Genomic DNA, 12,415 nt, shown 5'->3' on the forward strand with positions numbered 1-12,415 from the left:
ACCAAGGTCTCCAAACTAACATAGCAAGGTTAAAAACGGGGTAGGTTGAACTTAATTTCATGTTTAAGCAAATTCAAAAGATCTATGTGTGTTATGTCAGGGGAGAAACTCGAGGAAACCATAATAAACTCATTTAGTGGGATGAAATCATGTTATACGATCCTCTTTTTTACAATGAGTTGGTAATAGTAAGGAGAGGTTTTCTTTTGATAAATAAGCGATACAAGGAAATGATTATTTTGTCATATTAAGACATTGATAATATTTTCATTCAAATTTAAGCTTTATGTAATGATTAATTAGATATCATCTATCATTGATGTTATGATAGACATGTGAATGTCATAAGCTCGTGAATAACTAATATGTTGATTATGTTAGCTTTTTTTGCCATATATAATTACATTTGTGTAAATATTATTTAAGGGTATCAATTGATAGATAGGTGAATCAATTGATTGGGCATCCAAGAATCTTATATATAGAAGACTCAAATTATAAATAGGGAGTTAGAAAATTTAACTTATATGAATGTGGTGTTACAACTTTTATAACCCTATCATTATGAAATTTATTTGGTACATTATATTTATGAGTAATTGGGGAAAATGGAAAAGTATAACTTATTCAATTATAGAGATGCATTCAAGTTCATAACCCACCATTACCCATTAATTTGTACATAATGGGTGTAAATAATGACTATAACTCTCATATAGTCTTTGATGGGAAGACTAAGAGATGTACAATTTTTTATTAGTTGAGATCTCAAGCCACACTCTCATTCTTATGTCTTTTTGTTGTTTTATTTTTAACAACATACACCACACAAGTAATACATCCACTATATGAGAGTAGTGAGTTAAAGACCTTGACAATTCAATTCACAAGATGACTCAATCTCACTTCAAAAGTGTTATTGGTATCATGGATCAATGTAAGAATATAATCATTATTTTAGTACTTATATTTATTTTGTTTTATGCATTCAAAATTATTTTTTAAAATAATTATTTCCTCATAAAGTTTATAAAAGTTTGGTTAACAAATTAAACCTCTTATAGCTTGATATTCAAATTGTTTTTCGCATCGCAATAAGTACTTTCAAGGCATGTTTTCATTTGTTATTATTTACTTTGTATAATTGCTATATCTTACTCTCTTTTTTTCATCTTTTTTGGTGAAGGAAATCTAATATAGATATAAACGCTACTCTTTATAGAATTGAAGTTTAATTTAGGATTTAATTTACAACTTTAGATATTGTAAGTAGTTTTGTTTGTTGAAGGGTACTTGGTAACCAATCACCATTTCTTTTCATACATCTTAAAAGATCTTTTAACTTGAATTTGCGATAACGTTAACTTGGTTGATTGATGACGTGTTATTCAAGGAAACTTTCATATACTAGGTCACCATCCATAAAATTTTTGAGAATAACAAAATTATATGTTTTGTCTCATAAGTCTGTTCTTGGTGAAGTTGGATTATCTAGTTTAACTTTTTAATTTTATTTCAAACATTATTAAATCCATTATATGTAGTTCCTTTGGAGTATATCGGTAATTGAAGATTCGAGTTCATAAATTTAAACATATGGCTATTCAAGTAAGCATGATTGAGTGTCGTTGGTAAGGGTAATGACAATGATATAAGCATGATTTGGTTGTATGAAACAAGTCAAAAAGGGTTGGAAAATATTGATTTTTATATGATGTGTTGAGACGTCTATTTTTGCAAATTTTGTTTTACTTTATAAAATATGCAATTTAAAATTGTTGTTATTGGATCCGACCCACTAAGGTTTTCATTATATAAATATAGCTTATAAAGTTGAAATATACAGACCTTAATTCAAGATTGCCAACATCTTGCTACACATTTCTAAAACTCTTAAGAGTCGAATCTATATTTGAGGTAAGGTTAGAGGTGGCCCACTATAACTCCTCAAGGAAGTGAGACGTTCATTAAAAAGCAGAGAGTATTACATTACAAACGTAAAAGCATGTGTAGGTCTTAGCTAATATAATTTCTAAAGTATCATTTGATTTAAATAAAATTGTGTACTTATTTCCTATTATTAATGGATTTGTTTGTTATCGATTAAAATAATGATTTTGCCATTTGAAAATTAAGTTTATGAGAGGTCGTATAAGTAGTTTTCCATGCACATTTCATATGGCATGTGTGATTAAATTTTTATTCATATTCTTGAATATCCCAAATTAATCAAGATAACTCATATTTGTTTAAAAAAAAAATTAAATTTTAGGTTTAAAAACTAAAATTACCTATTTACCCCTCTAACTGAAATTGTTTCTTTAACTCTTTTAAGAGAGTAGTCAATTTGAAGGCACCTCCCCATTCATGGGTCAAAACTAATGACTTAAATGCTTTTCACATTGCTTAAATAAACTATTTTTAATTTAAGATAATTGTCATACTCAAGAGCACGAAACAAAAAAAGAGGAGTATAATGGTGAATCTCTCTCTCTCTCCTCACAATTATAGAATACACTCTAAAAAAAATAAAACTCTAAATCATAAAAATATAAATATATAATAAGAGTAAAACCGTGTTGCTCAAATAAATAAACAAACAAAAAATTCAAAAGGCACTACCCTTCAACCTTTGTGAGCTGTTTGGACAACTTATTCCTCACAAGTTCAACGAAAAAAGCTCCACCCGTGATATTCCTTACAAAGCACAACTAAATTAATTTAAACTTCACAATTCAATGTAAGTTTATAAAATCTATAAGAAGAATATGCTTTCATATCATCTCTCTCTCTCTAAAAGATAACATTCATAGAAAAGTAAAAATAGTCATATAACTTATAAGAACCACATTCCATTAACTTGGATCTTACTTTAAAACTATTATTTCATTTTTCCTAATTTTGGTAAAATTCCTCATAAACAAGACTTATCCATCCCATAATTAAAATTTTCGGTGCTTTCTTTGCTTTCTAACCCCACCACTCTTTCTTTGTTTTAATTTTTTTTTTCTTTTATAGCAAATTTAAGGAAAAGTGAAAATTTGATTGTTCTTACATGGAATTGCTTTTCTTCAAAACTAAGAACAAAAATTGAAAGTTAAAATATATATATCATGAGTGATAATGGAATCCAAAGCTATAAATAATAAGAAATATGAGAAAATGTTTATTTTAAAAAAGGACTTTTTTTTTTTTTTAATGATACCTCTATAAATGTGTGAAAAAGTTTGGTAAGACACCTCTATAAATACAACATAGCTCTAAAATTTAATATTAAGATGTTTTAAAATTAAAATTCTCAATATCTATTGCTAGGATTAATTTTAAGTTTCTTACAATGAGATCATAGAATAATTCAAGGGAAAAAAAAAAAACTAAAGTTTTGAGTAAGAGACAAATTAATTTTTTCATAGCATAGATTCATAGTAGTTAATTAAGTACTTGAGTCTTATTTTCAGATATTTCTTTTGAACACAAAAAAGTAAAAAAAAAAAAAAAGAAGATTTCATCTAGTAATTAATAATATTTTTATACATGTATTTCTATTTTAATTTCTAACAAATCTGAACCTATTCAGACTTCAAATAAAAAAACAATCTCCGCCTTATAAGTCACGTGGTCCAATATTTATCATAAGATAGTACTCTCATGCTTAGATATTTCATCTGAATACAAAAAAGTCAAAAATTTTAACTTGATTTTTATTTAAATTTCAAACAAACCCTGACCCATTCATACTTCGAATAAACAATAAATAAAAGAAAATTTTTCATATTTGATGAAACCAAATTTGATGCATGAGATTTCAATGTGTGACCTGATCATCTCAATCTTCTTCCAAATTAACTAAATTAAAATATATATATATATATATATATAAAGAGAATATAAAATGTTGTGTCCATGAAATGATAAATAGCATGGCTTAAATGCATGGTGTCAACCCACCTAAACCCATTACTCAAAATAAGAGGCTTAGAAGAAGTGAAATAAATACGATGACTATGAAGTTTCCTATTAGCTTTGTTGGTGAAGTGCTGTGGCATGTGAGTGTACAACAGAAAAGAGACTCACAGAAGAAATTCAACTCCATACTTCTGACTTTGGTTCTCTCCGTGGATATCAACCAAGCTATATTTATAATAAAGTTGAGAAAAAGGCAAGATAGATCAATGGAAATGGGTGAAAAAAAGAGAGGTTTTATGAGTCACTCTTAGTATATAAACACCCTCACATGGTGATATAATACTATTTGAAAGGCACGAAGAGATAGATAGAGAGAGAGAGAGAGAAAGACAGACAGACAGAGAGAGAGAGAGAGAGAGAGAGTTTGGGATGAAAACAAGCCATGGGAAGGCCTCCTTGCTGTGATAAAGTTGGTATCAAGAAGGGTCCTTGGACCCCAGAAGAGGACATCATCTTGGTCTCCTATATCCAAGAGCATGGCCCCGGAAATTGGAGATCAGTGCCTACAAACACCGGTAAATAACCGATGATTCCAAGCTTTTCTTTCCCTTTTTTTTTTTTTCTTTTTCTTTTTGATGATGGACCCCCATCTGGGTTTGGCTTGTTTAATGGAAATTCCATGGTTTCTATTGTTTTTTTTGGCCTTTTTTGGATGAATCCCCATCTGGGTTTGGCTTGTTTAATGATAATTATTCCATGGTTTCTACTGTTTTTCTGTCTTTTCTGGATGAATCCCCATCTGGGATTGGTTTGTTTACCGACAATTCCATGGTTCTCTTTGACTTTTGCTGATGCATCCCCACCTGGGTTTGGCTTGTTTCCATCTCAAATGGTCTAAGTTTATAGTTTTCTTGTATGGAAGGGCTGCTGAGGTGTAGCAAGAGTTGCAGGCTTAGATGGACTAATTACCTTAGACCGGGGATTAAGCGCGGTAACTTCACTCCCCATGAAGAAGGAATGATCATCCATCTACAAGCCCTATTGGGTAACAAGTAATTCCCAAAATCTTCATTGTACTAATTCACATCCATGGATGAAAACTTCCCAGTTTGTCCCAAATTTTTTGGCTATGTTCCCTTATTTCTACTTGGATTTTTTTTCCACAGATGGGCTGCCATAGCTTCATACCTCCCTCAAAGAACTGATAATGATATAAAGAATTATTGGAACACTCACTTGAAGAAGAAGATCAAGAAGTTTCAGTCAGCTTTGAGCCCCCATATGGCCTCAGATTCAACCACAAGCACCTGTACTAATCATCAATTTGTACCAAGGAGCTATGCTGGTGATGATCATCACAGAAGGGGTAGTTCTTTTGAGGTCATCAATGGCCATTCCTCGGCTCACCCGAGCCTAAACAGCCCGATCTCGACGTATGCCTCCAGCACTGAGAACATCTCAAGGCTACTAGAAGGTTGGATGAGGTCCTCCCCAAAGGCCACCAAGGAGAAACTGTACCAAAACAGCAGCTTGGAAGAAGGTAGTATCGATATGACCGGAAACTCCATGGCGGTGGCGGCGGTGACTTCTGTCCAGTGTTACAGGCCTAAGTTGGAGCAAGGAGGGGGCGAGTTGGTCGCCAACGACGAGTTTGAGTCCATTCTTGAGTACGAAAACCTGAATGATGATCATCATCAGACTACTGATACTACTATTCCAAGTGATGGTCATGATCATGATCATGATCATGAGATGAAGATGGATCATGATCAGAAGAAGCACAACCCTCCTCTATCATTTCTTGAGAAATGGCTCTTGGATGAATCAGCAGCTCAAGGAGAGGAGATGATGGATCAACTCTCTCCAATATTCTGATAAATTAAAGAAAGAAAACCATTGTATATCTTTCTCTTTTTCTTTATGCTTGAGATATAAAATGATAAAAAGAAGAAGAAGAAGAAAAAAGGAAAAAACAAAAAAAAAGAAAAAAAAAAGAGAGTTTAATCTTCTTAGGTTTAAAGGTGATCTTGTTGGGGTTCTGAAAAGTTGGGATCTCTTTGCAAAATGTAACCTTGAATGTAATTCTGAGTGAATTATCATCCTGAGTGAACTCAGTTTTCATGTGCTTTTAATTATTTGCTCTAAAATAGGGGGTAACTTAGTGATAATTCTAATGAAAATTATATTCCAACAATTACTGCTCATGTCGGGTCAATATTGGTTAGTTTGTGGCCAAAACTAGGATAAATCGGTATTGATCAAGCCCTCATGATAATGTATAACAACTATGACTCGAATTAATAAATAGTAAATTAAAGAATATCGATAGATTTTTCTAGTAAACCTAACAAAAGTTCATTGCAATGAAAATTATATACCTTATATTAATTATTGTTCATACCGTATCGATATAGTTTAGCTTGAGACCAAAAGTAGGATAAATTGATATCAAACAACCATATATAATAAATATCAGAATTTTGGCTCTAGCTAGAGAAAAGAGACCGTCCATAGTATCAAACCCTAAATTGAAAGTCATACTACGTTTTTAATCAAATTTGGTCAAAAAACTCTTTTATAAAAGAGAATGTATAAAGTATTTTATGATTAATATAAAATTACGTAACTCGAGGATATATATCAATCATAAAAAACAAAGCTTAGTTAGGTTATAACAATTTTTCAAACTATTATTTTTAGAATTTAATATTGCAAAGTTGATTTATAAGAAGGTTGGTGATCGATGTAAATATTAGTTAGAAGCCTATTAGGTAAACTAGCTTTAAAAAATTGTATATTCTTTTCAAAAAGTAATATTTATACGACCATCCATGCTCGATATAAACATTAGTTGGTATACTAGATCTTAATCGATTTAGGGTTAGACTAGAACAACAAATGCACTCAACCTTTTTCTTAAGCGGGTAATTAAGTTTGCTAAACACATAAAGCAATCAAAGGATAGGACTTGTGGTAGGAATGATAGCCAAATAAGTGAAAAAGAAAAAAACTTAAATGGGTATGGTGTCACGAAAGTCTTGCAAGCAAATGAGGCAAATGGGTCACCTATGAGGCTCTCTTTTTGGGAATTCATATTGGAAAAAGGGTGTCCTCGTGACCTTTTATTTCTTTTTTTAGCTTTCGGTGTGTAGAAGAAGGTGGAGTGATGATTTCATGGCTACCATGCAAAGCCTTTCACAGGTTGCAAAAGGGTAGAAAAGGGGTTGGCTTCTTTTGAATTTTGAGGGCATGTGGCATGCGGCCATTGATATTGTGCCATTTTGCCTTTAGGTGGCTTCATCGAAGACATCAAATATATGGATTTGATTTATGGGAATTTGGTTGGAAAATAATTAGTAAAGAATAATTATTGGGATAATAGATTTTTTTTTCCTCACATTTAATCAATTTTAAAATAAAAATTCATAAATATAGTTTTTTTTTTTTTTTTACAAGCATCATTAAATAATGACGCTTTTTGAAAGTGTCAAATAATAAAATACCAGTATTTTGATTTTATTAATATAAGTATTAGATCTTTCAGAATAATTTTATTAATATGACTTATCAAGGATGTTGAGAACTCAAATTGATATGTATTTTTAAAATGAACATGTATAAAGAAATTTTTAATATGTGAAGAAGTTGTTAATTCTAAAATATGAAATCTCACTTTTAAGTGTTTTTTAAATGTTTTTAAATCTCAATTTTTTTATTTTAAAAATTTTAAGGCATGATATTCAAATTTATGTTAGTAAGGCTTTACAATAATCACAAAAATATTTGGAAAAATTAAAAATATATATATATAAGAAGAAGATATTTTGTCCCCTATATGTTCTAGTGTCACTTCTTTTTAATTTTGTATAAAACATATTTGATTGAGCCAATTATTAGTCAAACAAGTGAATAAAATATTTTAAAAGATTATCATTTTTTTTTAACCAAATGAAAAGCAAAAATCCAAGTCAATCTTGAACCCAACTCCACCATTCCACTGGCTAGACATTATTCCAATTAAATTCAGTGATATTCACAAAGAGTTTTGTCTCTCAGACCCCATCCCAATATATAAAAAAATATGTATACAATTAATACCATTAATATAGGGTAGTAATTTTGGATTCAATTTCATCAACTACCACATATAATACTTTCAATAACCTTTCAAAACTATATATTAATTTCATAAACTCTACCAATATAATAACAATAACATTTTTTTAAGTCTAATGTATTTATTAGATTTTTTATTTTATTTTATTTTTAATTATTTTCCCTTTTGTTGGCTCATAAATATTGTGTAAAGAAGGCATGTGAGCGTACTCAAAAAGTGAAAAAGAAGCCAAATTGAATGGAAATAATGCCTGTCAAAGAGGGTGTTGGACACATTTATTTTGTAGTGAAGTTGCCTCATTTTTAGTTTCTTTTCCTTCATTTTGGGTAATTAAAAAAATGGGTTTTCTCCTAAATTTAGAAAAAACCCCATCAAAGTCTTCTTCATGATCCTTTATTTTGTCCAACAAAAATTAATTCTAACCCATTCACCAACCACATTAAATTGCTAAATCTATGTTATTAGCTTCTGTGTATATATATATTCATGTGATACTTTATTTGGCCTTTTTATTATCTATTTATATTTTTCGTCTTTTTCACCCATTTACAAATGGTGTTGTGTCGGAAAAACTTTGTTTGATTTATTTTTTTCTTCAATTATTAGAAATGATTAATTTTGTTTACTTCTCCCGAAGTTTTAGCTAAATACACCAAATCCGATTTATTTTAATTTTATTAATATTTTATCATTTTTATTTATTATTTTCACTTATTTCCCATCTTATTCAAAATAAAAGAGATAATTAATAATATTTCAAATCAATGTCAGACATATTTAATCAAAACTTGAGGGAAGGTAGGTGAAATCAGCATTATTATAAATATATTATTGTTTGTAATATTCTTTTTTAGTAGGTCCATTTGATATGGATTATCGAGTATTTAGGATTTTTTTAATTTATTTATACTTTTTATCATTTCAATTAATTTTCTAAATGTTGCTTTGTATAAAAAACTTTGTTTAATTTATTTCTATTTTTTAAATTATAATTTAATAATTAAAATTATGCAATTTCTTGTAATTATATTTTTCTATTATATATTAAGCCTTTAATGAACTATTACTTAATCATTAAATATTTAAATTAATAATTTAATATGATATCAGAATCTCAGTTTTAATTATTCAAAATTTTTAACATCTACTTTAAAATATTAAATCAAAAACATAATTTTGCTTTTTATAAAAATAATTATATGATTTACTACTAAATTCATTTAAGAATTAATTCAAAAAAAATTAAATATCATAGCCTAAACCATAACATATCTAGGAATTAATTTGGATCATATTGGACCCATACCACCACCCTAACTAGTGACAATGCTTAATCAATTATCTCCTTGATGCCATATGTATGAGAACCCCACAATGTTATATCTACACATTTTTTTTTTGTCTTAATTTTATAATTAAGAAGGTATTGCAATGGATTTATTTTTTAATTTTTTTAATATCATATCTTGGCTTCATATTTTATTATGATCCTATGCATCTAATTGACTCATTAATCTTACCATAATGAAATACTAAAAAGAGAAATTAATGTTCAAGAAATTAATATTTATAAATTCATTTAGTGATTTCACATCAATCAAACTTTAAATTGGTTGCTTAATTCATTGATCAATAATATTTCACCCAAAAAAAAAAATTGAAATGCCTACTTTTGTACACATTAAATATGATTGTTATATTACCTTTCAAATTCAAATCCCAATTTATCACAATAAAATAATTTGATTATATTATTCTTTAAATTTTTTGTTGTTTAAAAGTTCATTTTAATATTTAAAATTTTAGGGCGTGCTTGGTTTTGTGCCCATTATCAATTTATTTTTTAAATGGTAAATGAAAAATTGATTTAAAGTGTATGTTTTTTTAAGATAGTTTTATATTTTTTTAATATAAGTTAGGCTAATTTTTTATTGAAAATGATTTTTTTGAGAATTTATTTTGAAAACACATTGTTTTTTTTAGAACGAATTAATTTTAGGTACTCTAATGTATTTTTTAATATAAAATATTAAGAACTAATTTAAAAAATATGAAGAATACTTAAAAACTTGACATCATACACATGTATATAGTACCTTTACATAGAATAAATCGAAAAAATTATATTTATATTTGAATTCCTAAATAAAATTTTATTTTTAAAAATAATTAACAACCATTTTCAAAATTGTTAGCAAGCAAACCCTAAACTATTAATTCTATTAGATACCAAAAAATCCATCCCACATAATAATAATAATAATAAAATAAAATAAAACAAAATTGTAGATTCTAAAATTAGATTTTTCCATTGATTAGATGGAAGCCCTCAAATTAATTAACATCCTTTATGAGTGAATTAAATCAGGACCTAGTGTTAGATGAAACCCATCATGTCACTTTCATACATAACTATCATTCCCACCTAAAAAATTTGCATGGTTGGCATGTGAGATAAGAGGCCAACCCTAATGGTTTTATGATCCTCATGAATGGCCCCTTCCAAATTCCAAATCAATAAACAATGGGCTTGGGACCACCCAAAACCCTGCAAGCTTAGACACCAATGGTACACTTATTAATGTGAACAAGGGCACATGTCACTCATTTATTGGACCACATTGGGTGCAATTTTAATGAATCTCTAAATTAGGAATAAGTCAAGGATAAATAAAAGATTCACCCATTTGACATTTAAGTCCTTTTATGATGTGTACATCATGACTATTGTCCTATTACTATTTCATCCACTTTGAGTGCAATTTTAATTGTTGTACTTAATTTTTAAGCTTATTTTCCATTCTTCACTCTTGCTCCTTGGTGTTTTGAGTCTAAATCTAGTATCTAGAATTGTTTTAGTTTGATACCGATTTTACGATCCACATTGAAATAATACCTTACCTTGAATAATATGTAGCGTATTTTTGAAAGGACCATTTAGTGTTGATTTTTCAACAACGATCCACATTGAAATAATACTTTACCTAGAATAACATGTAACGTATTTTTGAAAGGACCCTTTAGTGTTGATTTTTCAACATTAGTAGACTGAGACATGCACTTAATTTCATCATAACTTTATTACAATCATTGGTAGATCACCCTAGATATTAAAAATAATTCATTATTGAATTTTAATGATACAAAATGAATTTTTAAATATTTGATAATCAAAATTTTAAAAGTACAAAACATTTGCAAATAGTATACGAAACCTATTTTAAAACAAAATATAAAAGATAATGTTTCAATGATCACTAAAAATGCAATATTGTAACCTATCTTTTATATCACTTTTTACTTTTTCCTTTCTCATTTAGACATCTATCGTGTACTTAATCATCTCTCATTAAAAAACATTCATTATAGTTTAATACAAAATATAAAAAATAATGTTTCAACGATAGCTAAAAATGCATTATCGTAACCTATTTTTTTTTTGTTATTTTCTCATTTAGACATCTATCGTGTACTTACTCATCTCTTATTAGAAAACCTTAATTACTATGATAACATTAACATCCAAAAGAACTAAAACAAAACAAATGGGTTACTTAAAACAAGTCCATTGCATTAAGTGTTCTCCATTATAGCCCTCAAATTTTGGGTGATATATGGGCCATCATAGGCATTAGATCACCATCTTTTATGTGCTAAACAACATCTACCCTCCCTCCCCCCACCCCCTCCTCTCTCTCTCTCTCAATACTAATCAACATCAATTCTAAGACATTATGTGGACTAAGAAGTGGGTTGCTTACTATTAGTCCAAGGCATTAAGTGACCTCCTTTATAGCCTTCAAATTGAACCATATGGACCATTTAATCTTTCATAAGCATGAGATCACCATAAGAAAAAAAAATGCCAACATAAACAAGTATCATTGTCAACAATAATACCACCTCATTTTAATTGGGAAAAGAAAAATATTATTTATTAGGAAAAAATTTCCCTTATATTGAAAATGATTTATCATATATTTTGATTTTGATGACTCTGATAATGTTGATTAACACCATGTGGCTGACGTTTCCCATAATAAAGGAGCACTTAATGTGGGTGACATATTGTAAACTTATTTACATTTGTTGTATCTGTTGTCAAACAATTATGTGGACTTTTGGTTATTTATTTATTTATTATTTGTTTTTAGTGTCCAAGTCATTGAAATGGTCAACCTTGGGCTCCACTCGTGTAGGCCTATGAAACAACTTTGTCAAAGCCCAATAAAGGCTCATGAGTTGCCTTGGGCTTTCTAGGTTACCCATTTTGATTCTGATGAACCAAAGGAGAGAATATGTTATTAACCATCGATATTAAATAGATATTGTTCGCTTTAAGCTCATAACTTTCCAATTTAGAATCATCACCACTTATACATAAATAAGATT

The 12,415-nt window shown here is 28.8% G+C and overlaps 1 protein-coding gene across 1 annotated transcript; it reads left to right on the top strand.

Moving 5' to 3' along the window:
- Positions 1-4,193: 4,193 nt before the first annotated feature.
- Positions 4,194-6,100, top strand: LOC117919942 (transcription factor MYB60). Its single transcript, XM_034837254.1, has 3 exons — positions 4,194-4,481; positions 4,829-4,958; positions 5,073-6,100. The coding sequence occupies exons 1-3, from the start codon at positions 4,349-4,351 to the stop codon at positions 5,779-5,781; spliced, it is 972 nt and encodes a 323-aa protein (XP_034693145.1). The 5' UTR covers positions 4,194-4,348; the 3' UTR covers positions 5,782-6,100.
- The last annotated feature ends 6,315 nt before the right edge of the window (positions 6,101-12,415 follow it).

The sequence above is a fragment of the Vitis riparia genome, chromosome 8 (genome assembly GCF_004353265.1).
Source record: "Vitis riparia cultivar Riparia Gloire de Montpellier isolate 1030 chromosome 8, EGFV_Vit.rip_1.0, whole genome shotgun sequence".
NCBI lineage: Eukaryota > Viridiplantae > Streptophyta > Magnoliopsida > Vitales > Vitaceae > Vitis > Vitis riparia.